The 27,857-nt window shown below is 42.4% G+C and overlaps 1 protein-coding gene across 1 annotated transcript in view; it reads left to right on the forward strand.

The window, feature by feature from the left end:
• LOC122803352 (F-box/WD repeat-containing protein 7-like) overlaps positions 1-27,857 on the forward strand; it is a 1,891,371-nt gene that overhangs the window by 235,966 nt on the left and 1,627,548 nt on the right. Inside the window, exon 3 of the mRNA XM_044072926.1 lies at positions 24,620-24,883. Within this exon, the coding sequence (XP_043928861.1) occupies positions 24,620-24,883 (264 nt within the window). The remainder of the gene's footprint in view (positions 1-24,619; positions 24,884-27,857) is intronic.

Below are 27,857 nucleotides of genomic sequence, written 5' to 3' on the forward strand. Positions count from 1 at the left end.
ATAAATAAGAGTTTGCCTTTGTAGAAGAGTCTGATTCTTTAGGATCTGAGGATGAAGAGAAGTTATTTTATTCTGAAGATGTCACCTCCCCATCCTATCCTGTATTTGATTTTGATGATACCCTTTCCTCAGCCTCTCCCTCAGAAGATTTGTCCTTTGAGGAAACACTTCAAAGGATGAAGGAGGCTTTTCAGTGGGAGAGTAAGGAATTCTCTGAAGCTCAAATTCATTGTAGGCAGCTTCTAAGTCTGCCAACCCCCAGACCACTAGCTATCTCTTCAGTCCATGTGGTGTTAGATGATGTTTTTGTGGACATCTGTCTTCAGCCAGACTCCATGCCTTTGCCCCAAGGAAGCCTAATCATTTTCACAGAGTGCTTGACTTTCATAAACATCTCCACAATAACCTCAGAGCTGACTTATTTCTAGTGTCCATCGAAGCCAATAAAGGTGCACCTAAACCTGTTACTAGACATTCCGTACCTAATAACAAGGAAAGTAGACTACTGGCTAGGTTTGGGAAAAAGACTTGTACATCTGCTAACCTATCTTATGAGTGCTCTTAATCATCAATTCCACATGTTAAAATACTTGAGTCCTTGCAACAAAAAATTCTTGACAAAACAGAAGAGTATTGCAGATAAGTTCCTACTAAAGGACACAAGAGACAACTAGAGCAGCACTACAGTTTTCCAGGCTTTCCCTGAAGTGTGGTTTGCTTAGGACACAGCCACTTTATGACCAAGTAAAGACTGAGCTTTTGGAAGCCCATTGGTTAAACTATTCTTTTGGGGCCTCCTGCAGAGAGAGAGGATATTTTCGAGAACCTGGACAAGAAAAGAAAACAAAGATTATAAAGGAATTTTATTTGTTCCCAACACCTAGATATAATGGCCTTTACTGTCCAATGAGGGTAAAGGGAGCCTTTTCTGATCTAGAATAACCAAGACAATCCAGAAGATGGCAACCCAATGTCCCAGACCTGGGGGGTCCCAAAATTTTACCTCCACTATCCACAGCTCCCTCCCCTGTCCACCCCTCCCCTATTCCATTCAATTCCATTCCGTTAGCAGAAAGACTCTCTTCCTTTCTGCACCAGTAAAATGTCATTACTTTAGACCTATGGGTACTAAGCACCATAGAAAAAGATTACTTCATCTAATTTAGAGAAAAAACTCCCTTTTAGGGATACCAAAGCACTCCTTCCATCCATCGTGCAAGAGCTTTTGCCATAGGGATCCATTCAGCCAGTCCCTGCAAGGGAGGAGAGAACAGGTTCCTACTCAAGATTTTTCCCTGTACCAAGAAAGGAAGGTACCTTGAGAACAGTTTTAGACCTTTCCAAGTTAACTAGTTCCTAAACATTAAACACACAAAAATAACCTGCCAGCCTGGAAAAAACAGTACCAATAACTCAAAAAAAAAAAAAAAAACAACAAATCTCTGGTGAACTACTTCCAATGAACACAACGGACTGTTAGAAATAATAAATTTATTAAGCAAGGTTAAACGCTTTCATCTGTAAGGATTTCATCAGAAAAATTTACACACATTCAAGGAAATGTATACAATGCATCAATTAATTATTGAAAGAAACAACAGCGTAAAACAATTTTGCAAATAAATCCTCCATGGCAGTCTGTTGTGTTCATTGGAACTGGATCAGCATGGATTTGTTTTTAAGTTCCTAAACATTCCCAAGTTCAAGATATTGACCCTACAGAATCTGCTGCCCTTGTTCTTTTTAGGAGCATACATGTTTACAGTAGACTTGAAAAATGCCTGTATTCACATTTCCATGGCAAAGGAACATAGAAGATACCTGTGATTCATAGCAGCAGGTTCTTACTACCTATTCTGTGCTTTACCATTTGGTTTATCCACTGCCTCCAGAGTAATCACCAAATGTCTAGCTCCAGTTATAGCACACTGCAGAACACTAGGAGTACAGAGTCACCCCTGCCTGGATGATTGTGTCAACCAGGGCAAAACTATCCTGGAACTTCAAACAGCCTTAAAGGCAACCATGGACTGTTTTCAGGGGGGTAGGGCTTACCCTCAGTCTTAGCAAGTCCCAAATTCACTCCCAGACAATAATCCTCCTCCTGGGTACTTGATAGAGTCTGTTCAACAGAAAGATGTTCTTCATCTCACATTGCTGCAGTCCTTACATATGGGTAGTCCGCTGTCCTCGGTCGGCCCGAATACCTAAGTATTAGGCTGACGTCGGTCAAGGCGCTTAAAACTGACATCAGGACGTCAGGGTACAAAAGCGCATGACCGACGTCATTTCCTCAGTCTTTTTTGCCGCATGGTCCGATGCAGAAGCAGCGTTGCAAGTGCCGTTCGGCGTTCTGAAATTTTTCGAATTCGGAGTTTCAGACCGAATCCAAGTTGGCTAAGTACCCGTTGGGAATATTTTGTTTTTTCTTGCCTCAGTGTTTTACCGGATGTCAGAAAAAGTGAATAACTGTATTTCTTGTGGGAAACAGATACCGCATAGGGATTATCATTCTTTGTGTATTCCTTGTTTGGGGCCTGAGCACGGCGTTGTTGGGTGTCGCTTTTGTGCTAGGTTCAATAAACGCACTATTAAGCGAAGGTTAGATTGTGCTAGGCTGGTCTTTGGGAAGCGGTGCAATTATAATATGCCGCCGGATTCTCCGCTCGCTTCTCTTGAAGAAGCACAAAGACAAAGCAGTTAAACCCAGGCAAGATGAGTCGTCCGTTCCGGACGCCGGTTCTTTAGAGGCTTCAGTGGAACCGGTGGTTCCGACGGAGACTTCTCTGGAGTCTCAGGGGGAGACTTTGATTTTGCGGGAGGTGGTCTCTCAGGAGGCAGGTCAGGCTGAAGGGGCTTCTCAAGTTACTGTACTCCCCTCCCTTCCTAGGGTGGTTAGGCCTTCTCCTTCTGTTTCCAAGGCTTCTCCCACAGGCAGGCCAGTTTTAGCTTCTGTTGGTGTCACTCCTAGTTCAGCAGGGTCTGTGCCTAAGAAGCACATGCTTAAAATGGCAGAAGATTTGATTACTCTGATTAGAGGCTCTTTGCCCCCTCCTGATAAGAGGCCTAGGGTGGAGCCAGAGTTGGGAAGTTTTGAGCAGGCTTCGGATGTTTCAGAGTCTTCAGCTGAAGACTTGCAGGAGTACTCTCCTTATTCTGATTCTGATGCAGATGATTCCACTCCTTCTGCTTCTCCTCCAGAGGATTTTTCTTTTTCAGAGACACTTCATTCTATGAGGGAACATTTTAAGTGGGAAGGTCAGGACTTCTCTGATTCTCGGAAAAGGCTTAGGGAATTTTGCTGTTACCCCAGCATAGGCCCTTGGCTATACCCCTGTTCTGGATGTTGTGGAAGATGTGTTTGCAGAGGCTTCACTTAATCCTGATTCTCTGCCTCCTGCTCCTGTTAAGCCGTATAGGTATTACAGGGTGCCTGAGGCTCATAAATATCTTTATAAGAGTCCTAGGGCGGGCCCAGAAACTATTAGTCAGGGACCTAAGGGTGTCAAGGCCTCTGTTGTAAAAAATCCGGTTCCTCTAGATAAAGAAGCCAGAGCTTTGGATAGATGGGGAAAGAAGGTCTATACATCTTCTACCTTAGCTATGAGGGCTTTGAATTGCCAGTTTCATATGTTGAAATATCAAAACTTTCTTCTTTCTCTATTGAAGTCTAAGGTGGATGCTCTGGCGGAAGGCATTGAGTGTAAAGAATTACAAGATTTGGTGCATGTCTCTGAACAGGTGGGTAAGCATTCATTACAGTGTGGTTTTGATGCTGTGCAGGCCTCGTCTAGGGTGGCTGCCACTGGCTCAGTTCTTCGCAGGCACGCCTGGCTGAAGGATCAGAATTTATCTGACCATGTTAAGACAAGGATTTTGGATGCTCCTTTGCAGTCTGATGTGTTGTTTGGTTCACCTGTGGAGTCAGTCTTGAAGAAAATGGAAGACAAGGCTAAGTCTATGCAGGCTGTTAAAGATTTTTGCAAGTTCAGCCTCCAAGTTTAGTAGGAATTGGCCTGCTAAGGGGTGGGCGTATCCTTCTTATGATTCTCAGTCTAGGGGTAGATCTAGGCGTGGTAGGGGCAGAGCTCAGAGTTCTTTCAGACCTAGAACAGGGAGTTCACCTGCACAATCTTGGTGAGGGCAGGGGCCAGTCCTTTCGTAAACAGGCCCAATGACCTACTTTTCAGCTGCCAGATCCTTCTTGCCTGGCAGCACCTTTGGGAGGAAGGTTAGCACTCTTCAAGGAAAATTGGATGTTGATTACCCAGGACAAATGGGTATTGGATATCATACACCAGGGTTACAAGTTTTATTTCCATACCTTGCCTCCTTTCAAAGGCATGCCGGACGTTCCTCCTCAGCAAAGACTAGAGGCTCACAAACAAATTTCTCTACTACTTCAAATAGGGGCCATACAACCGGTCCCTCTGCCAGAAGTGGGCCTAGGATTTTATTCTCGCCTGTTTCTAGTACCAAAGAAAGGAAACACGTGGAGACCAATTTTGGATTTATCTATCCTCAACACATATCTGGACATTCCCAAGTTCAAAATGTTGACGTTACAACAGCTTTTACCTCTGCTGGAAGATCACTGGATGGTGACTCTGGATCTCAAGGAGGCTTACCTTCATGTTCTTATCAGGCACAGTTGCAGGAAGTATCTGCGTTTTCGGGCTGGGACTTCACATTATCAGTTCTCTGCATTGCCCTTTGGCTTATCTACTGCGCCCAGAGTGTTCACGAAGGTTCTGGCTCCAGTGGTAGCTTTCTTCAGGCTAAGAGGAATACAAATCTATCCTTATTTGGACGATTGCCTGATTCTGGCCCAAGAAAAGGACGAACTTCTTCATCATCTACAGTATGTGATGGCAGTGTTAAGATGCCTGGGGTATTCTGTGAACGAAATAAAGTCCAGTCTAGTACCCTCTCAGGACATGTGCTTTCTGGGTGTGAGACTGAATACAGCATCCCAGATGGCCTTTTGACCCCGGACAAACAAAAGAATCTTTCTCTTTACTTCCACCAATTGTCTCGTCAGTCCAGGCTGACTGCAAGGACAGTCCTTCAAGCCTTGGGGTTCATGGCATCTTGTATTCTGGTACTTCCCAATGCCAAACTGCATATGAGGAAGCTACAATGGTATCTCATGAATGTATGGACACAGCACTGCCAAGATTTGGACACTGTCATTCAGATAATACCTTGCATTCAAAAGGAATTTTTGTGGTGGGCTCAGGAATGTCACCTAAACAAGGGACTCTCTGTGACCCAGCCAGAGGCGAGTCAGATTTTAACGACAGATGCCTCAGACAAAGCTTGGGAGCTCATCTAAATGGAAAATGGGTACAAGACACGTGGCCTGCCAGACTTCAACATCTACATATCAACTTGAAGGAGATGTTAGCAGTCCAATTTGCATTGATAGCTTTCAAGGATTTACTTCTTCCAGGGCAGGTGTTGATTCAAACAGACAACACAACTGTCATGTGGTACATCAACAAGCAAGGGGAACGATTCTTATCCTCTATGCAGGCAAGCAATGATTTTGTGGGAGACTGCTCTCAGTTTACAGCTAAATCTTCAGGCAAGGTTTCTGCCAGGAGCACAGAACTCCTTAGCAGATGTGTTGAGCAGACAAATTATGGATCCCCACGAGTGGAAATTGGATCCTCATGTATTTCAGAGATTGACAGTGTTATGGGGAACTCCAGACATAGATCTGTTCGCTTCTCCACTAAATTACCAGCTGCCAAAGTTTTGCACAAAAGGTTTCATCCCACAGCTTGGAAAGTGGATGCTCTCTCATTCAATTGGAGCAATCTTCACGTGTATGCCTTTCCACGTCTGCCTCTCCTCCCAAAGGTACTCCTGAAGGTCAGACAGGACAAGCCAAACATGATTTTAATAGCTCCAGATTGGCCTCGACAGCACTGGTACCCATTACTGAGAAGTCTGGTACGGAAGCCTCCATGGCCTTTGCCTTCGATTCCTCACCTGCTGTCTCAGGAGAACAGTCATTTACTCAATGTCAAACTTCATTCTCTGCATCTGACAGCCTGGCATATTCTGTTTTAAACCCTGGAGGGTCTCAGCTTCCACAACAAGTTTTGAATGTTATTTTGGAGGCCAGAAGGCCTAGTACAAGGAAAGTTTACGCAGATAAATGGAGGAGATTTTTATTTTGGAGTACAGCAAAGGCCTTTGATGTTTCTAAACCTAATTTAAGTGTTGCGCTTCAATACCTTACTGAGTTATTGGACAAAGGTTTGTCCTTCTCCTCTATAAAGGTTCATGCTGCAGCAATTTCTGCTCACTATGACTGTGACCCACCATTATTTTCTCAGCCTTTGTTTAAGCAATTCCTTAGAGGGGCAAAGAATATAAGACCCCCACGTAGAGCTCCTACTCCTGCTTGGGATCTCAATTTTGTGTTGGAGAAACTCACTCTACAACCTTTTGAGCCTGCAGCATCTGCAGAGTTGAAATATTTATCATGGAAGACTGTTTTTTTGTTGGCCATTACCTCTGCGAGAAGGGTTTCTGAATTACAGGCCCTTATGGCAGTTGAGCCTTTCTTAATTTTCCACAAGGATAGGGTGTCTTTGCGTACTAACCCTTCTTTTATGCCTAAAGTGGTTTCTAGTGTGGCTTTAAACCAAACTATTCATTTGCCTACTTTTATGCAAACCCCAAAATAAAGGGGAAAGGATTTTGCACACTTTGGATATACACAGACAGTTGCGATATTATTTGAGCAGAACTAAAGGGTTCAGGCAGTCTCAGCAGTTGTTTGTTTCTTTTGCTTTGGGTTCCCGGGGCAAACCTGTTTCAAAACAAACTATTTCTAAGTGGATTGGTTTTTGTATTGCTTTCTGTTATTCCCATCATGGTAAGGAGATTCCAGCTGGGATTAGGCCTCATTCCACTAGGGCTACTGCCACTTCTACAGCTTTTTAAGGGGTGGCTACTAAAGATATTTTGGAAGCAGCTACTTGGAGTTCAGTGCATACTTTCTCTAAGCATTACCACCTTCCACTTTACTCTAAATCTAGGGCTGGATTTGCCACTGCAATTTTACAGGGCATTTTGGCAGCTCCTAATGCTTTATAGTTTTGCCATCCTCCCTTACCTCTGCTTTGGGATTCTACCCATATGTAAGGACTGCAGCAATGTGAGATTAAGAACATAGTACAGTTTTGTACCTACCATAAATGTAGATGTTCGAAGATCCACATTGCTGCAGTCCAATACCCTCCTCCTTCCCTCTGTTGTTGAAGGTGGTGGTGTGGTTTGTGTTGTACATATTGTAACTACGGTTAGTGCAACGTCGGTTGGTTAGTTTTGCTGGTTTTGGCTTTGGCCTTTCTTGTTAGGGCCTTCTGACATCTGGGGCAAGAAAAGACTGAGGAAATGACGTCGGTCATGCGCTTTTGTACCCTGACGTCCTGATGTCAGTTTTAAGCGCCTTGACCGACATCAGCCTAATACTTTGGTATTCGGGCCGACCGAGGACAGCGGACTACCCATATGTAAGGACTGCAGCAATGTGGATCTTCGAACATCTACATTTATGGTAGGTACAAAACTGTACTCTTTCTTGACCCAAGACAAGGTGGGCTTCCTGATAGAATTCCTTCTCAGCCTACTGACAAGGCGGAAAATCACAGCAAAGGATTATCTGGGGACCCTAGGGTTTATGGTGTAATGCATCCTGATAATCTCCTCAGCAAAACTTCACATAAGGAAACTTCAGTGGTTTCTGAAAACTCTTGGGAGCAACACTTATTTGTTGTTTAAAAAATATATTTATTAATTTATCACTTATGACATAGACAAGTATACATTTATATGAATGGAAGCAAACTATATTGACATATTTTCAGTTGCAAATATTATACCTCACTTATAATCTGTCCAGCAGTTGTCAGTCAAACATTACATAGCTCATTCAATTCCCGCCTTCCCTTAAGCCTCATTCCTCCTCCAAAATATTATTCTGCATGCATTGTTCACACAGTTCCCATTTTTTTCTATGTAATTGGCTCCTACCATTTTCTAAGGATCCCACTTCCAGTTGTTTTATATCTGTTACTATATTGATTGCTTCTAGTACAGTTGGTTTAGACTCTGATTTCCATTTTCTAGTAATTGCTTTTTTTTTGCAACCACCAGGGATAAACTCAACAAGGCCTTACTATGTCTAGGCAGTTCAGATCATGTATCATAGCTCAAAAATAATTTCCTTAGTTATGCCAGTTTGCTCTCCCAGTATATCTGCTAGTCTACAAGGAATTTTTAAAGTCTGCCAACACATCATACTCCTAAAAATATGTTCCAATCACCTCATTCTTCCCCATCACACCTCCAACATTTGCAATCTACCTGAGGAGGTATTCTTTGGAGTCTGCTTGGAGTATAAAAATACCTATGCAAACACTTCTAAGAAAGATCCTAAATCTTCTAGACTGCATATTTGGGAGCCATACATGTATGCCCCCATTGTTTAGCTGTGAATTGCTTATCCAATCTCTCTTCCCAGTCCTTCCTAACCTCCGATTGATTCCTATTGTTAATTGTGCAGTATTTTGTACGCCCTACTAATCGCTCCTTTTTTAGCAGCAGCTTCTGTTCTAGCTTCTGCTAAAAACTCTACCAGTGCTGGTCTTTCACTTAGGATCCCACTATTTGCTTCTCATTGCCTTTACTCTGAAATCATTCCTTGATAAGGAAGGCAGTCTCTAGTATGCAGTCCAAATGAATTCTTGAGCTCTTCCCATCCTGTTACTTTCCCTCAGTAATTATTTGCTCCCAGTATCTTGGTTCCTTTGCCAGTTTTTTCCAGTCAATTCCAGACCCTCTTGTCTGTTCCTCTGAACACCTAATTGCAGTAATCCCTATTGGCCGGATCTTTTTTTCTCCATTCCTGTGTTGGCTTACCTCTTAGAATACTTTATGCTACTTAATGAATGTAATATTCTGTATGGTTGTTATTCTCCTTAAGGATCTGCATCCAAAATCCCAGTCTCTCCTTTTTTTTGAGCGTTCCCCCTGTATCATCATCATCCCTTCCCACTTCAAATTATAGCTTTCTCCTTGCACTATGTATAGGAGCTGTTACTCGTCTTATGTGCATTAAGAAGACAATGTGGCTTGGGTGTTTAAGTAGTTTATTGTATTCAGACACATTAGGATGGATGGCAGGAACATTAATCTTCAATGGACTATCTAACTAATTGACTGACTACATACTTGCATGCTGTCATTCTGGCTGCTCACTCAAAATGGCACTCTTGCTTGCACGTGCTCAGTACTTATATGCATGTACCCACTGAGTGAAATGCTTCTTAAAGGTATATCACACACACACTGATCTACATCCTTCCACTTTACTGAGCTGTGTCATATAAACAACAACATGTGAATAGGCATGCAGTTACACAGACACTAATAAAGAAAACAACGATCATGTCCAGGCTGCCGTGTCTCTGGAACTAGGTTTCGAGATGCGACCTGATCTCGTAACATAATAGTTAGGACTGGATTTAGCAACAGGGACAGTTAACGGGGAATGTTCTGCTTGAGGACTCTCGGGGATTTTCTCAGGAACAGGGATTGCTGACGGAATGTCCTCTGGAACAGGAATATTGGACAAGTCACTCTGAGAACTAGAGTCTTTGTCACATGACAGATGGTGTAATACTGGTAACAGATGCTTCCGATTCCATATGAATTACATTCCTTTAATTCCACAATGTATGATCTCGGCTCTTGACACAAACTTTTCATAAATCAGATGCGATCAAAACCTTTTGACGTCTGCATCCTCACTATCTCCCCTTTTTGTAAAGAATGGAGTGGTTTGCTGTTTTTATCATAGTAAGACTTCTGGGACAAATGCTTCTTCAACAGTTGGGTTTTACTACTTTGTTGTTGGCACATGGAACCAATAAATTACTGCAGATTGGTAAATGTGTTTCTGGTATGTCTCGACATAAATCTCTGGACAGGTGAACCAAGATGTTTATCATGAGGAATGTTTTTGAGATTTAACAAGTTTAGAAAAGCATCGGTATTATCATGTCTAGATTTCTCTAACAGCTGTTTTGCACTTTGAGCTGCACTTTTAGCCAAGCTGTTTGACTGAAGGTATTCAGGACTAATAGTAATATAAACAAAGCCCCATGCTTCTGCAAATTTCTTGAACTGCTGACTTGTAAGTTGTGCACCATTGTCAGAAATAACTTTGTGCGGACTACCATGGACAGAAAAATGTCTCTTCAACTTAGTAGTGGTAGTACTGGAAGTTAAGTTGGTAAGTAGGTCAATCTAGAACCAATTTGAATAAGAGTCTACTAACACCAAGTAATGTTGACCATTCCACTCAAAGATATCTGTGGCTACTGTCGACCAAGGTAGTTCAGGAATTTGGTTTAACTGAAGTGCTTCTTTGTGTTGATGCGGCTTTGTATTATTGCAGACTGAACAAGATGAAAGTACTTTCTCAATATCTCTTGACACAGAAAGCCAAAATACTAGACCTCTCACCATTCTTTTGGTAGAATCAGTTCCTGGGTGCCCACGATGCAAAATTTCAGTGTACTCTCATTGCAAGGATTTTGGAACAATCACTTTTGGACCTTTCATGATGATACCATTGTCTGACAAAATCTCATCTCTGTATGGAAAGTATGGTTGCACTTCTACTGAAGGCCATCCTCAACTGATAAAGTGGTTGAGCTTCTGGAGAATCGGATAAGAAGCTGTGCGAGTTCTGAGCTCATAAAGAAGTGTGGAAGAACAATTTCTCACTTCCATGACCTCAAAATCAAGTTGCACATTATTATGCTGTTCTGTGTTTTTTCTGGGCGATCTGGATAAGTTATCAGCAAGATAAATAACACACCTAACACACTAGTAATCAGTGATTCTATCATCAGGCACACAGACGTCCCACTCACTAGACTGAACAAGGAGAAGGTTACCGTAAGCTGCCTGTTGGGTGCCAGAATCCACCACATAACACATGCACTCCACAACAAGTACAAATATGACTCTGTCATTGTACATGTTGGCGTAAATGACCTGGGACGTACCTCCCTGGACTACATGAAAAGAGACATGGAGGAGCTCTCTGACCATGTAGCCCAGGCTGGTATGACTCTGACTCTGAGTAGCATCCTGCCCTCACCCAAAATGATGCCAGCATACGAAGAAAAAATGATCAGTTTCAACAATTGGTTAAACTACTGGTGTCATTCAAAGGGGATCCAGTACTTGTCAGCCTGGGACAACATGCTTGACAAGCCACGTTGCTTCGCCAGAGACGGCTTGCACCCGTCGCCCCTGGGCTTTCGAATACTGGCCAAGACTCTTGCCACCCCAATACTGCCTTTTTTAGGCAAGGCTCAAAAGACAAACTCGCCTCCATAAACAACAATAATAAACAAAAACTGAGGGTAATGCTGCTCAACGCCAGAAGTCTAAACCTCAAAATGCACGCACTCAAGGCTCTCCTTAGTATGGAAGAAATCGACGTATGTGCAGTGACGGAAACCTGGTTCAAGGCTCCAGAGAGCACCCCAGCACTACCAGGCTATAACTCCTACCATACCTTTAGGTCCCAAAACCAGGAACACAAACGGAGGGGGTGTGTCCATATTCATCAAGAACACCCACACCTCCAGGTTAGTAGCACAGCACGCGGAATATGAGACCATCCAAGTGCAATTGACAGCAGGTAAATTGACTGTTCAATTTATAGCTTGCTACAGATCTCCCACCTTGTCTCAGGACCCTCATGCAGCATTCCTGAGAACATTAGAAAATATGAAGATTCTACCCAACACCATGCTACTGGGTGACTTCAACTATCCAAAAATTGACTGGGAAAACTACTCAAGCTCAAATACGCTAGCCCAATGCTTCCTTGAGTTTATAAACTCAAACTCCCTTGAACAGCTGGTCACCACTCCCACAAGAGGTGACAACATACTGGACCTGGTCATCACCAACATGGGGAACCTCTGTTCCACACCTGAGGTAAACTCGTCATTGGTAAGATCAATTCACAAACTAATCACACTGGACATCCACATAACCGACCCCCCCCCCCCCAGTCAAGGAAGTCAAGGTAAAAAACTTCTCTAAAGCCAACTTCACACTCCTCAAGACCGAGGTGGGAAGTTTCAAAGCTCCCAATCAAATGGAAAATTATGACCCATCGGCAGAATCCTTTACAAGTGCATTCTATGAACACCTTCAAGAATGCATGGACCGAGCCTTCTCAAGTAAAACCAAGACCAACTCCTCAAAAAAGAGGAAGCCAGTCTGGTGGACCCTGGCCATAAATAAACTTTACAACTGAAGGAGGAAACTCCTGCAAGATAGAACAAAATCCCAAAATAAGAAGGCATCTCTGATTAACATCAGTAAAAAACTGCGCTCACTCATTAAATCATTAAATCATCCAAGGCCAACTTCGAAAGAAAAATAGCCAATGACTCTAAGGATAACCACAAGGCCTTCTTTAACTATGTCAAGAGTCTAGGGGCAAACTCTCAGCTATGCTCCGAGCTAGTGCATAATGGCCATAAATACACTGAACCAACTGACATTGCCAACATCCTGGCTGACAAGTTCAGTGCAAACTTCACCCCCCCCCTCCACCAGAGGGCTAGCACCCATCCCAGAAGAATGTGGTGCTCCAGATATCTCAGACACACAAGTAAAGACAGCCCTTGCAAAGGCCAAAAACACAGTATCAATGGGACCAGATGCTATTTTACACGAGCTTCAAAATAAACTAACCCCCCCATCTCAAATCACTATTCAAACTCAGCCTCTCTACAGGCTATGTACCCAAAGAATGGCGTACAGCAACAGTCATACCACTCCACAAAGGTGGTGCCACAACTGACCCTGGGAACTATCGCCCTATAAGCTTGACTAGCTTGGTCTGCAAAGCCATGGAATGCATTATCATGGAGCTCATTAACAGGGACATTGGGAACCTCCAGACTGGACCCCACCCAGTTCGACTTTGTTAAAGGCAGATCTTGCCTTCTGAACTTGGTCAACTTCTTCAAAACAGTCACCAAGGCCATAGATGAAGGGAAGGTGATCCACACAGCATATCTGGACCTTGCTAAGGCGTTCGACACCATCCCGCACTCTGGAATCATAGACAAACTCACCAGCTTAAATATCAACCCCCATGTCACGAGATGGGTTGCCAACTGGCTCTCAGACAGAACCCACACGGTAAGAGTGGCAGGTGCCATGTCTGACTCTAAACCAGTCACAAGCGGAGTCCCACAGGGCTCAGTCCTGGGACCCCTCCTGTTCAGTATATATTTCTCTGAAGTACAGGCAAAGGCGGAGGGTCTGTGGCTAACCAAGTTCGCAGATGACTGTAAATTAGGTGCAATAATTGACTCTCCAGCTGACACAGACATCCTGCAAAAGGGTCTCACAGAGACAAACACCTGGTGTCAAAGTCACGGCCTCAAGCTAAATACCAAAAAATGCATAGTAATCCCATTTGGGAAAAACAAAGTACTTACAAACTACCAGATAGATGGGAATCCACTAAGTACAGAAGAAGTAATTAGGGACCTGGGTACCCAAGTAGATAGCATGCTCTCCTTTGATAATCACATAGCCAAAACGGTCAGGAAATCCTTCTGTGTGGCACACCTGATCACAAAGGGTTTCTCATTCAGATCCAAGGAGGTGATTGTGCCCCTTTACTCCTCACTCATTAGGCCCATAATAGAGTACAATGCCCCATTTGGGATGTACCTCACTAGACACCTGCAACAACTAGAAAGACCACAGAAGTACCTCACTAAGAGGATTAAGGGCCTTAAACAATTACCCTATGAAGCACAACTAAAAAAGCTCCAGCTCTTCTCAGTCGCTTACTGTCTGCTCAGAGGTGACCTATGCCTGACCTATAAGGCCATGTCAAACCCTGAACTAATGGACATGCTTCACCTCAAAAAAACGAGATCCCTCAGAACCACTCGTTCTAGCGACTTGAACCTATGTACAACAATAAACAGGACATGCTGGAGGGATAGATTCCTGTCCCAGCGACTCCCCTCACTCTGGAATAGAATCCCAGTCCATATTCGACAGAGCTCCTCTCTGACCCTCTTCAAGAGAAATCTTGATGAGTGGATGGGTAATCATAAGTTCTACTCTGGGATCACTTCAGGAGCCCTGTTGACAGAGGCCCAGGTTACTAATCTAATGGGGAGGCGAAAGCCATCACTCTGTGGCTAGGCTTATAAATGCCCATGGGCAGATAGCCTAGTACTCACCTATGAACCTATAAAGAAGTTTGCCTCTTGTGTAAACAAGACTGAACGTGTACTTCTGCAATTTGAGCATCATGCGTTGCAGTGTAGCTGGAGCTGTATGCACATGCTTTCTCACAATTGTGACTAAAGGTTGGTGATCAATTTTTATCTGGCTAGGTCTACCATAAATATAATCCTGAAACTTTGAACATGCAAACGCAATTGCCAAAAGATCTTTCTCAATCTGGGTGTATTCCATCTTGGTTTGGGTGGGAGTTCTCGATGTACAGGCTACTGGACTACCACCTTGAAGAACGACTGCACCTAGACCAAACTTAGAGGCATCACAGGAAAGAGTAACTGACTGGTTTGTGAACATCATAATAGCTGAGAGTTGGTGGGTTAGCAATTTTTTTCTGTTTCAGGACATCAAGTACTCTTTGGTGCTGTTCTGACTATGACCAAATTACATCTTTGTGTGTCAGCTCTTTTAGCGGTGCTGAAAGGTGGCTTAAATCTGGAATAAATTTGCCTAAATAGTTGACCATGCCAAGAAAACATTGTAGGTCTTGAACATTTTATGGAGCTGGTATTCCGAGAATTGCTGTTTGCTTGGAAGTATCTGCTCTTAAGCCTGAACTGGTAAACATTTGACCAACATAAGTAACTTCTCATAGCCTGAATTTGCACTGCTGAGGATTCAGCTTAAGATTCACTTCATGTGCTCTTTCCAGAACTTTCTTGAGGTTTCTGTGATGCTCGACTTCACCATTGCCTTCTACTAGAATATCATCTACTATAATAGTGCATGGATAGCCTGAAACATTTGCTCCATTGCATGCTGAAACACTTCACTGGCAGAATTTATTCCAAATGGCATTCTCAGAAATCTGTACGCTTCGAATTGGGGTACCAAATGTGGTTAACAATGAAGATTTTTGGTTAAGCAAAGTTTGCCAAAATGAACTCTTTGCATCTAAGACAGAAAAAACAGTGGCATTTGGTATGAAAGCAGCAACTTCTTTGACTGTGTGCATTGGATGATGAGGCCTTTTGTTCAGATCTTTTGGATCAATAGATATTCTCTTGTCATCTGAGCTTTTCTTATGAGCTACTACCATGGAAGATATCCATTCATAAGGTTCTTCTACTGGACAAATTACTCCTAGCTGCACCATTCTGTCTAGCTCGGCTTTGACTCTGTTCTGCATAGCTGCTGTAACTTTCCGTGCTGGTCTAATAACTGGGCTGACCTCTGGGTCTAATTTCATGGCATACACAAGTGGTAGTTTGTCTGCAAAAATATCAGCATACTCAGAAAAAAATAGTTTGGGCAAAATTTGAGCTGTTGTCATGCAAGCTTACATGGTGGACATCTTTATTAAATGAAAACCATCCCATTTTAAAAACGGTCTCTGAGGCCTAATAATGACTACTTGTGTATCTTAACTGTGAAAAACTGCAAGTCATAGCTGTTCCCAGCAGAATAACATGAAAGCAGTACTGAGCATTCGGTTTGAATCTCTTTACCACCATAAGCAACAAGCTTTGCACACTTTTTGTCAAATTAAGTTGTTCTGCAGCTTTTACTCTAGCAAACTTTTCTGCTGACATAACTTTACACTTTGAGCCAGTATCTGCTTTGAGCTCTATGGGACTCCCTTTAATCCAAGCAGAACAAAAGATTTCATTCTTTGCCCACAAATCTACTGTGTTAACTGTTTCACCAAGCACAGACACACCATCACATAAAAAGTAGGGTTGCAGCTTTCTAATTGATCAACTTGCCTCTTGGAATGTCCTCTTTTAATAAAGGAATGTGCCTTATTTGATTTACAAATCTTTTAAAATGATTCCACTTATTACAAGAATGGCACTGCTGACCAAAAGCCAAGCACTTTTCTCTTTTGGGTTCATGATTACCACCACGATTTCGACAGTTGACTGTGAAGCTGGGTGAGGGCATATGTTTTGACTTTGCTGACTCACCCTTATGCTTCACTGAACATGCCCTGGAATTTGCTGGAAAGACTCAGGGGTTTCCCAGAGACTGTTATAGGACCTGCAGTAGCTGCCATGTGCTTTCTTTTAACCACGTGCTGCATACTGTCAGTATTAGCTTTGTCACTGTGCCTTCCACAGCTATTCTTGTTTGTAAAAATACTTGTGTACCTTTCTGTAAGCTTGTATATCTAATAAATCTCAGTGGCGTTATTCAGTGTCAAATCACTGTCTTGAAGCAAAATCTTTCTCACTGTGTCATTATTAATACCACACACAAGCCTGTCTTTTATCAACTCAGTTCTCAAATCACCAGAGCTGCACAATTTAGCCTTATTTCTCAAGTCAGTTTTATATGTAGCAAAAGTTTCACCAGGCTTTTGATCCCTTGTGTAAAATAAGTACCGTTCCATTGCAGTATTCATTTGGGGTTACACATTTCTCTAAATTTACATTTTAGGCACCCAGGGTATTAACGCGTTGCAGCTGCTACCACAATATGATCATCTTCCCCCTCCCCTGCAAGCACAGTGGGTCCATACATAAATGAACACTCTCTTTCAGTGCCCTCTGAACCAGCTAAATTAACCAGAGTAAATGCTTTTGGACTTGTATTTTTGTCAGAAAAAGAAGCCTGTATGAAAATACCGTATTCTTGATCAAACACACTCCAATTTTCTGCAATATTGTTGTCAAACATAAGCAGTGCGGGTCTGCAAAATTCTTTTGCCATGGCCACAGATTATAGTAAAAAACAATGCAAAATGGCCCTTGTAATTATGTACAAACATGCACACGTACTAGGTACTTCTAATAATATTCAAATACACAGTAAACTCTTTGAAAGATTGTATTATGCAAAATATGCTTTGAAATGACTGTACTTTGTAAAATAACTGCACTGTAATACTATACACACTTGCAAATTCTTTGCACACTTCAGATATTTTGAATAGCCTTAGTTAATACAAAAAGTAGTACATAGTGAAAAAATACAGTCGTTTTCCTTTTTGGTACATTTTATGCTATTTGGATATTGTTTCAAACATTTTTGTAATTATTTCAAATATTTTTATCAATATGTAGCAGTTTTGAACATTTTGTTTAATAAGAAATTCATTTTGAGCATTCTGAGTGTTTCGCTTTATATTTGTAGAGAAATAAATCATTTAAGTGAGTTTTAGTCCCTGGAATTTGTTTCTGACCTGTTTTGTGAGTCATTTGAGCAGTAGGGATGATCCACTTCTATATCTTTCTCCAACTTTAACTAGTTTTCTCATGGCTGTAACTCTGGATCCCATTCTGACACCATGTTGCTTGTCTTACGTGCATTAAGAAGATGATGAGGCTTGGGTGTTCGTTTAAATAGTTTGTTGTATACAAACACATCAGGATGGATGGCAGGAGCATTAAACTTAAATGAAATATCTAACAAACTGACTGACTACATACTTGCATGCTCTCACTCTGGCTGCTCACTCAAAATGGCATTCTTGCTTGCACATGCCCACTGACTGAAATGACACACACATACACACACACACACACACACACACACACACACACACAGATCTACAGGAGACTTAACTGTCATCAACCCTCCTTTTTTTCCATTTTCTACATGTGGTCGAAGTGTCGTGTAACTGCTGCCATCTCTCTCGATTCAGTGCCACACATTTGCCTTCTCCAATAGTCATGCCTGACTTTCAAAGATCTTCTTTCACATAATCCCCAAACCACTGTAATGTGTTTCCTTTAATCTTTTCTGCAGTTGGAACTACTTTGGCTTCTGCTCTTACATTCTCATTTCTTTGTCTGTCTCACAGTGTGCATCCTACCACCCTTCTCAGGCACTTCATTTCCATCCTTCACCTCTTGCTTTCTCATCTGCTCTGCCTTTACTACCCGGATTTCTGTACCATGCAGTAGTACTAGTTACACCACTGTTTTGTACACCTTACTTTTCAGCTTCTTTGACATTCTATTGTCATATACTACACCTGACACTCTTTGCCAGTTGTCTGCAGCCCTGCTGATTCTAGTTTTGACCTCTTTATTCAGACTTCCCTTCTCCTCAACCACATCTCCCAGGTAATTGAATTCATCTGTTCTATCTTCCCTTCTACCTCAGTTTTCAGCTTCTTCTGATTTCCCCAATTCGCTGACATTGCCACTGTCTTTATCTGTACTAAGTTTCATCCCATGTGCCTTCAGTTTTGCATTGCATTTCCCTATCCTTTGCTGAAGCTCTTGCTCAAAGTCTGCCTGTAATGCCACATCATGTGCATACAGCAATTTTGTTGATTTCTCCCCTCCAGCCTGTTTGCTAATGTAGTCCATCACCAGTATGAACAGCAGTGGGCTGAGAGCTAAGCCCTGGTGCACACCCACTCCCACTTGGAATCTCTCTGTGATAGTGAACACTGTTCGTACTTGAGTCATTGGGTCTTTGTTGTACATAGCATGCACTAATTCTGTCAGTGCTTCTGGGAATTCGGGCCACCACAGTACTGCCCAAATCAGCTTTTTTTGGACCTTGTCATATGCTTTCTCCAAGTATTGGAACACCCATTTAGACTCTTTCCTCATCTTTAGCATCTTCTCAACTCTCTGCTTCACTGCAAACATAAAATCAGTTGTGCTGCATCCTAATCTGAATCCAAACCGCTCATCTTCCATTTTATTTTCTACTACTCTCTGTATCCATTTGTCAGTCACCCTCTTCAGAACCTTCATGCAATGTGACTGGAGTTGATGCCTCTGTCCTGCCCACATTTGTGGATGCTCACTTTGTTCTTGTATACTGGCATGAATATGCTTATTCTCCAGTCATCTGGGATGCATCTTTCCCTCCACACTGCTGTGAGTACCCTCAGGAGCCATTTATCCCGTCTTGCACAGTATATGTATCATATCTGCTGTGAGCCTACTGCTTTCCTTGACTTAATTTTCCTTAGTGCTATTCTTACTTCTTTTAGGGTGGGTTCCTCTTCTCTCATCGTTGGCTGTGTGTGGTGCAGTACAGCTTTTGTGTTTTTTTTTTCATTCAGAAACTGCTGGAAGTAATTCTTCCATCTGCCTTTGATATCCTTTGCACTGGTGAGCAGGTTATTGCTGGCATCTCTTTTGGGGATGCCTGGCTGTCTTTATTTTTGTGTCTATGCCTTGCAACCTGATATAGTTTCTTTGTGCCACCTACTGAGTCACTTTACAGAAACTGATAGAGTGCCTGTGATGTTTTGTTCTTTGTTATTGCAAATCCTTTCTTAGCTTCTGTGTTTTCATGACTTTCTGGTTTTCTGCATTTCACTGCCAGCTTTCCTTATGTACCTTATTTCCATACCTGGCTTGGCCACATATTTGTTCTGTAGTCCTCACATATGCTGTTATGAGCCACTGCCATTCTTCTTCAACTATAGGTATTTCCTCATCTTCTTGGGGTGCTATAGCTCTGAGTTATTCCCTGAACTGTTGTCCTTTCTCTCCAGTCAACTTCTAGGTCTTCAGCCTGGTCGCTGTTGACCTTAGAGCCTTCTCTGACCATTTATGCTGTGCACTGACTGTTTCACTGGGGATGACTTTGCAATCGCTGATTCTACCCCATTGTCCTTTCCATACTAGGAGGAAGTCTACCTGAGTTGCATGTTGGCCACTCTTGTATGTGATCTTGTGATTGTCTCTCTCATTCTGAACATAGTGTTGGCTACTATTGAGGCATTTGCTAGACAGATGTCTAGAATGGTATCCCCTTCTTTATTCCTGTTGTTAAACCAAAGTGGACCTAAGCAGTCCTCATATCCTGTTCTATCTGTGCCGATATGTGCATTCAGGTCACCCATTATCAACACTAATTCATGTTGTCCTGCTTTTTGTAGTAGGTCCTGCAACTGCTGTATGAATGGACTATTTTCCTTACTGTCATAACCCGGCTGTGGGGCATAGGCTGAGATTATGAATACTGCCCTATTGTTATACTGGTGTCTGATTACCATGTCTCTGTCACTAATTCTGATGATATCCCTCACTGCCTTCTGAAGCCTCTCTCTCAGCACAATTCCAACATCATCCTGAGCAGTAGACTCTGGATCCCAAGCCAAGTCTCTTTGCTGCACTGCCCTTCCATCTTGTTTCTTGGATTACATAGGATGTCCAGCCTACTCCATAGCATCATGTCATCCACGTCCAAGCTGTATCCTGTCTGTGAACCTACATTGATTGAAGCAATTCTTAGTTCATGTTTGGCAGATTAATTGGTTTTTCATCCAGCTCTACTCAACAGAGATATCCTAGGTAACCAATGCTGGGCAGCTGGACACGAGCTAGCCATTAGCTTACTGACCCAGGGCTGCTGGGCTTTATGGAGGGCACACACTGGCCAATAGGAGTAGATTCACCCATCCCACAGTTAGCCTGAGTCCCTGGCATAGGTCGGAGTAGGCTGAATCCTCAACACACTTATCACCGGCAAATACCCATGCCCATTTGGCAACATTAATCAACATGACCAAATCAGCTGGAGCCGTATTTTACACTTTTGAGTGGCTAGCTGTGTCACAGTGCTCAGTCTGTGATCCATGTTCTCCTATCTTGAGTGTACTGTGCAACACAGTAGAGTCCTGAAGTGGTGGGTCTGTACAACTCTTCCCCCTATAGGGCACCATGTAGAGTCTGTGCTGCTGCCCACAACTCCATTCATTGGTGAGTTTGAGATGAAAACACTCATACATTTCACAGGTGGGAGGAACCCCACAGAGACACAGGGAGGAATATGCAAACTCCAAACAGACCTTTTGCACCTTGTGCATGGTAGGCAGAAACCTTAACCGTTATACCAGCTGATTAGCTTTGAAATATTACTTCAGATTGGGTAATCCCAAACCACCTTGTTCTGTTTAGAACGATCAACTTATCTCACTTGACTCTTCACCTGTTCTCCTCCCAGATAAAATCCTTCAACTCCTTATTAATTCTGGGAGCAAGACTCTTAATCTCTTAAAACACAATTGCCTCTTTTACCATGCCTCAAAAGAGAACTTTTTGGTGGAAAAATACCATCAGGTTGAATCCAGGTGCAGTGTTTTCCATAGCAGAGACAGACAGGCCATCACCACAGACAGTTCCAAATGAGCATGGTGGGAACACTTTGGCCCCTTGAAGGTACAGGGGTCTGAACCCCAGACCAAAGGAAACTTCACATAAAAAAAAGAATTGCTGGCTATGAAACCATTTCAAAGCTATCTATCCATGGGCACACTGCAGATTTGGATGTACAACACCACAGTTATGTGGTATGTCAGCAAACAAGGGGGAACTCACTGCTACCTAACAGTAAAGGTTTGGCTCTTGGAACAAGTACAATTGACTCTTGACAGCATCCTACACCCTGGGCCAGAACAACATCCTTGGAGATTCATTGAACAGGGGCATTCTGGACCCTAATGAATGGATTCTAAAATGGGATATCTTCCTGGATCTCACCCATCTATGAGGCCTTGCAGAGTAGACTGGTTTGCCAACCACAACAACAGGCAACTCCTTAAGGTTTTGCTCAAGAACCCACCAGACAAGAACATGAAGAACAAAGTTCTTCTCCTTCAGGTGGACAGGTCTCTTCCTTTATGCCTTCCAACTCTTTCTCCTGATACCTAGGATACTGATAAAGGTGAGGTCATACAAGCTGAGCATGATTCTCATAGCCCCTTTCTGGCCAAAGCAACACTGTTTTTTCCTCCTCTGTGCCCTGAGTGAAGGAAGATTTTTCATCCTAGCACAAGTTCTAGACCAACTCACACTATCTTCACATAAAGACACCCAGATTAACAGCTTGGAGGAGTGGTTTCTGACCCTGTATAATACAGCCTGTTCTGCAGAAGTGCAGTCTACCCTGAGAGAGGCTAGAAAACCAACTACCAGAAAATCGTACTTATCCAGCGGAGAAGGTTTTCCCTATAGTGCAAGAGCAAAAACATTAACCCATCACAGGTAGACATAAGTCTTCTGTTACAATACTTGTCAAGATTATTCCACCAAGGACTGTCTTACTCCACTATTAAGGTTCATAATTCAGCTGTCTCTCCTTACCTTTCCTGCTTCCATCCTATCTTCCCACCCCTACATGATGCTTTCCTAAAAGGGGTCATACACCTTTGACCCCCCCCCCCCCCAGGAAAAACTGTATCCCTACCTGGAATTTAAGCTATGTTATAGAGAAGCTAACTTTGACACCCTTTGAGCCAGCGTTATCTGCTCCACTAAAGATGCTCAACTGGAAGATCACATTACTCATAGGTGTCACTTCAGTTAGGCAGGTCTCAGATCTACAAGCTTTGATGTGCAAGGAAGCCTTCACTGTGTTCCATAGGGACAGGGTTACCCTTGGAACGAATCTGTCCTTTATGCCTAAAGTAGTGACAGAGCTTTCCTTGCACCAAGCTGTTGATTTACCAGTGTTCTTTCCTAACCCCCCAAAAAATATTCCAGAATAAATCTTGTATTCCCTGGACGTACACTATCTGATTAGGTATTACCTAATTAGGAAAAACTTCTCTAATGGAGCAGACCAACTACTGGTGGCCTTTGCAGAAAGAAAAGAAGGCAGACCAGTTTCTAAACACACTGTCTCTAAAGGGACAGCCAACGGTATCCCATTATGTTATGCTCATCGTGGTAAACCAATACCCGCCCTTGTCAGGGCACACTCCACCAGACACAGTGCAGCCACCACAGCCTTCCTCAAAGATGCTTGTACACTGTCTATTTCGGAAGTTGCCACACAGACATCTTTGCACACCTTTACTATACATTACCATTTAGCCAATGCCTCCATGACTAGGACAGGGTTTGCAACTGCTGTTCTACAAAACCTGCTGTCCCAGGGGTCAGCAGTCAGTCTGTCAGCCAACTAGTAGCTTTTTGAGTCCTTCCAAGGATCAGTACTGCAGCATTGTGTACGAAGAACGTAGTACAGTTGTGTCACACTTACCAAAATTGTAGGTGTTTGAGTAGATCAGTGCTGCAGTGCAAATTCCCATTGTCCTACCCCTCCTTTTGCTGTCCTTTCCTAACCTCTTCCATGATGGGGGAAGGAAGGCTGAAGAAAGCACATCAGATGGGTAGTTTTATTCTTTGTCAGTCTCTGCTTTTTCTACTTGTACATGCCCCCTGTCCAAGAAAGGTTTGGTGACATCTGGAAGGCATGTGCTGTCCTCGGGTATCAGACTGCTGCTTACTGTCCAGAAAGATCTGAGGATGACATTTGAACATTAGACATCGTCGGCCAAGGATGATGAAAAGACTCTGGAAATTGGGCTGGTCATGGGTCTGCATGGCCGAAGACCCCAAAGATCAGTACTGCAACATTGAGCTACTCAAACATGTACAATTATGTTAAGTGTGATACAGCTGTAGTTTTCAGTTGTTTCTCTAAATTCAGTTCAGTTGTCAGTGTTTTACCCTTCGTACAAGATGTACGCATGCACATAGATAGTTGAGAAATTACACCAGAAGGACTGATTTCAAGACAGACAGGTTTTATTTTTTGCCTCCAGGAGAAGCAAAGTTGGCCTGACTGCCTCCAAAGAAAACTTATTTATATGTGTATCCCATTGTATTATTGATTTGTTATGGTAAATTCAACAAGAGACTTGTAGCCTAGCCTTTTAGAGTGTACCCCACTGTAATAGCAGCTGTCTTGTTAAACTTTCTCCCCAGGACATTTTAGAAGTTTCAGTGTGGACTACTGTCCTTTCATTCACAAACCAATGCAGTCTTAAGACTCAGTCTTGGGATAAGACATGTTTTGGCAAGACTGTGGGAATCCTTCAAGTGCTAGCTTCTAGGGATCCATCCTTTACTGCCAGGGATACTACTCAGATGTTACAATTTACTGTTACAGTGACCTTTTAGGGAATAGTACAGTTATGGAGTGTCACTCTTGGGGTGAAAAACATCCATTTCTTGAACACATAATAAGCAGGTTTTGAGCAGAGAGACATGGCCATCACCCCATATTATTACCAAGGTTTATATAATTACTGATCACAAAATGTAAGTACTTCCTCATTTAGTCTAACTGCAAAGAAAATATGCTTACACGCGAGTATTTGCTAGTAGTACATAATTATTGATCTCTTAAATTTAATCTCCCAGTTCAAATTGCTTTTATATTTGAAACACCCAGATGTTGACTTGTTTTATCTGGTTCTACTGGTAATTGCTGATCAGTAATGCAAAGTGTCAATCTTGTATGTTTCAATGGTTTAAGTATATATTAATCCAACTATGTGATATGTTTTGTGCTGTTACTTGTATAGGCATGTGTAGAAGACAGTGGAGGGGAAGAAGACAATGAAGTTCAAGCTCCCTGGGGAGAAGAAGAAGAAGATGATGAAGACGATGATGAAGAGGAGGAAGAGACTGACAGGTCTAATGTTAGGGAAGAAGAGGAGGAACAGAGTGATGGTGAAGAGAGGGAAGAGTCGAGTGATATATATTTCTATTATACCAGTGATGAACGGTGGATCGATTATCTAGAGAGGACAGAGGAGGGCAACCTGATACGTCATGTCCGACCAAAAGTAAGTTCAATTGTTTTTCTGAATATTCTATTTTCATTTGAGGAGCACCTAAAACAAGAACTTGTTGACAAGCTGCTTTTATTTCTTGAATACTGTTGTCATGGTAATTTGTATTTCATTAGCAGAGAATCAGCTAAATGCAAAAAAAATGTATTATCATACCATCTAGCAAAAACACGACCCCTATTGATTACCATCATCAGCGACAACCCCCTAAGCACACAGACTGTGGTGAGAGACCTGGTCAGGTTGATAACAACCTCACATTCAACCATCATGTAGCGGCAGTGGTCAGACAAAGCCTTTTACTTGGTTCATCTCATAAGTAAGGGATTGCATCAAAAAAAAATTAGGTTACTACCTCTGTATACTCCTCCCTCATTAAACCAATATTTGAGTACAACACCCCGTTTGGGATGTACCTCTCTAAACATTTGCACCAACTGGAAAGGCCACTGAAATACCTCACAAAGAGAATCCATGGCCTTCAACACCTGTCCTATGCTGACAGGCTCAAATCACTATCACTCTACTTGATATTGTACAGATTGCTCAGTGGTGATCTGTGTCTCGCCTATAAGGCAATCTTGGATCCTGCCCTACTAAAGATGCTCCATATCCAGAAGTCTAACCCCTCACACACTATCCACTTAGAAAGCCTGAATCTAATATACAACATCAATAAAACCTGCTGGAGAGACAGGTTTGTCTCCCAGAGGCTGCCCTGTCTCTGGAATAGACTTCCCTTACACATCAAACAGAGCACCTCGCTGACCCTCTTCAAATGCAACCTTGATGAGTGGATGGGAAACAACAAATTTGTCCCAGGGGTTTCACCTGTGTCCCTCACTGACAGGAGCAACAAGTGCTGACCTGAGGTTTCTTTTTGGGATAAACTCTTGGCTAGGCTTGGAAGGGCCCCAGGGCCATTAGCCTGGTAACCTCCTATGATCCTATGAATACATTCAAAAGATGGTGATAACTGGATGCATCTCCAAAGGAATTTTAAGTTATCTAATTAGACTAACTTAACAGAACAGTTGAACTGTGGTGTCATGTGTGCAAAAGAAACTCTTAAATGGTGCTTTTACTGAAAGGGGGTTGGGGCAAAATGTACTTTTCTGTAAAAAGTACATGGAATTTCTCTGTGGTGCTTTAATTGCCTCAAGTCATGCTGTAAAGTGAAAGTCCAAATCTAACTCTCTTTGTATACAAAAAAACAGTACCTGACCCTTTCTGTCTTTTGGGGTATCCTCCTTGCTCCTACAGCAGCATGTGATAACTCTAGCATTGTTGTGTGTATAAGTTCAAAAATTTATAGATAGTTACTAGGCTTGCAGTATAGAAGACCATGGAGGAGCCTTCCTCAGTTTACCAGTTGCTCAAGAAACATTGCCTGATTAAGTGTTTTGCTAAGAGTCACATGGTAAGCAGACAGAGGTGAGGAAATAAAACCCTGTACCTCAGGTGGCAGTTTAACTTCTCATAATCTTCTTAAGACTGCAACAACTGTGCTAAATCCTCCTGTGCACACAGTGGAAGGAGTCCAGCTATCTCTATAAAGCTACAAGAAAATTTGTGATAAAAGATCTTTATCATACATAGATTGTGGATATTTCTTACCATCCTAGCATTCTCTAATATGTATCTCCTGTCTGTGCATGCATGCCATCATTCAAACATTGTAACCAATCATACTAACTGAGCCCCATTCACACACTACACTACACACACATACACAACTTTCCCACATAAATTACAATCTTAGACATGGAATTTAACAAAAAGAAAGTTAAAATAAGTCACAGCTGTAAACTGCTGTTTAGAAAGTGGCAGTACTAGCAAGACAGACAAAATGAATAATAAACTTACAAAATGCAGTACATGTTAGAAACCTAATTTGTTAAGAACGCCTTGTGCTATATCATAAAACTGCTTACAAATAACCTCCAACATTTAAAAAAGATAACTTCTACCTAGAGGAACAGTAATAAACCTCTCATATTTCCATAGCTCTCAGTCATCCTGAATTAACTGGGATCACCCATTTTTAAGCTTAAATACGCTTACTCTCCAGAGTCCCCAATTTGGGCGCAAGTATACCCGAGATTTACAATAAGGCAAGGTCTGTTCTCGCTGTAGATGTCTCAGCCGATCAGAGCATTGCTTTACTGCTCTTTTTTTTCATGCAGCTAGCTTGCTTGATTTCCTGCATTGTGCGGAAGCGGCTGCAGCGGATCTGGTATGGTTAATGTCCTCATTTAGGTCTGCTCAGTCCACGTATCAGATTGGCATGGAATTTGAAGTGGTTGTTGGAGCTGGAGTGGAGAAGTCAACTTAGATGTCTGGTGCAGTGAAATCATCATCGTTGCTTGAGGGAGAGACTGAGAGAAGTGCGGTTGTACGGCTGTACTGAGTTTTGCCTTAGATCCGATTTTGAGAGAATTTGGCAGTTTCCAGCAGCGTGGAGTGAATAATTGTTCCCAGGAGGTATGAGCTGAGTTTACCAGTGTGGTCTGAGTCGTGAGCATGACTGAGTGCGATCGAGAATTTTATTTAAAATTTTTATTTTCTCCAATACTACTTTATTACAGGTAAGTAAGTAAAGCTGTAACTTCAGAAATGCAGGTTCTGTGCAGGTCAAGTGTGTGACATATCCACAGTACTGCCGTGGGTGGGGCATGTAGACAGATCAGTGGCAGAAATACAAAATACAGCTGTACTGCAATAAAAGCAAAATGTTAAGTAGTCAGAGTGCATCCCACTCAGTTACACAAAAATGGGCATTTCACCGAAGGAGCAGATTTGAAGTTAAAAAATCAGTGGGTAAACAGAACAGAAAGTATAATGAGCTATTAATGTCCAGCAGCAACTCTTAAATGCATACATCTCAGCCGTGCAGATTTTTGCAGAATGTCTAGATTTTTGCTTCATATGTTTGGTCTGTTCCTTATCAAATTTGTGGTTTCATGGA

This window comes from Protopterus annectens, chromosome 5.part1 (genome assembly GCF_019279795.1).
Source record: "Protopterus annectens isolate FY-2018-M chromosome 5.part1, PAN1.0, whole genome shotgun sequence".
Lineage (NCBI taxonomy): Eukaryota > Metazoa > Chordata > Ceratodontiformes > Protopteridae > Protopterus > Protopterus annectens.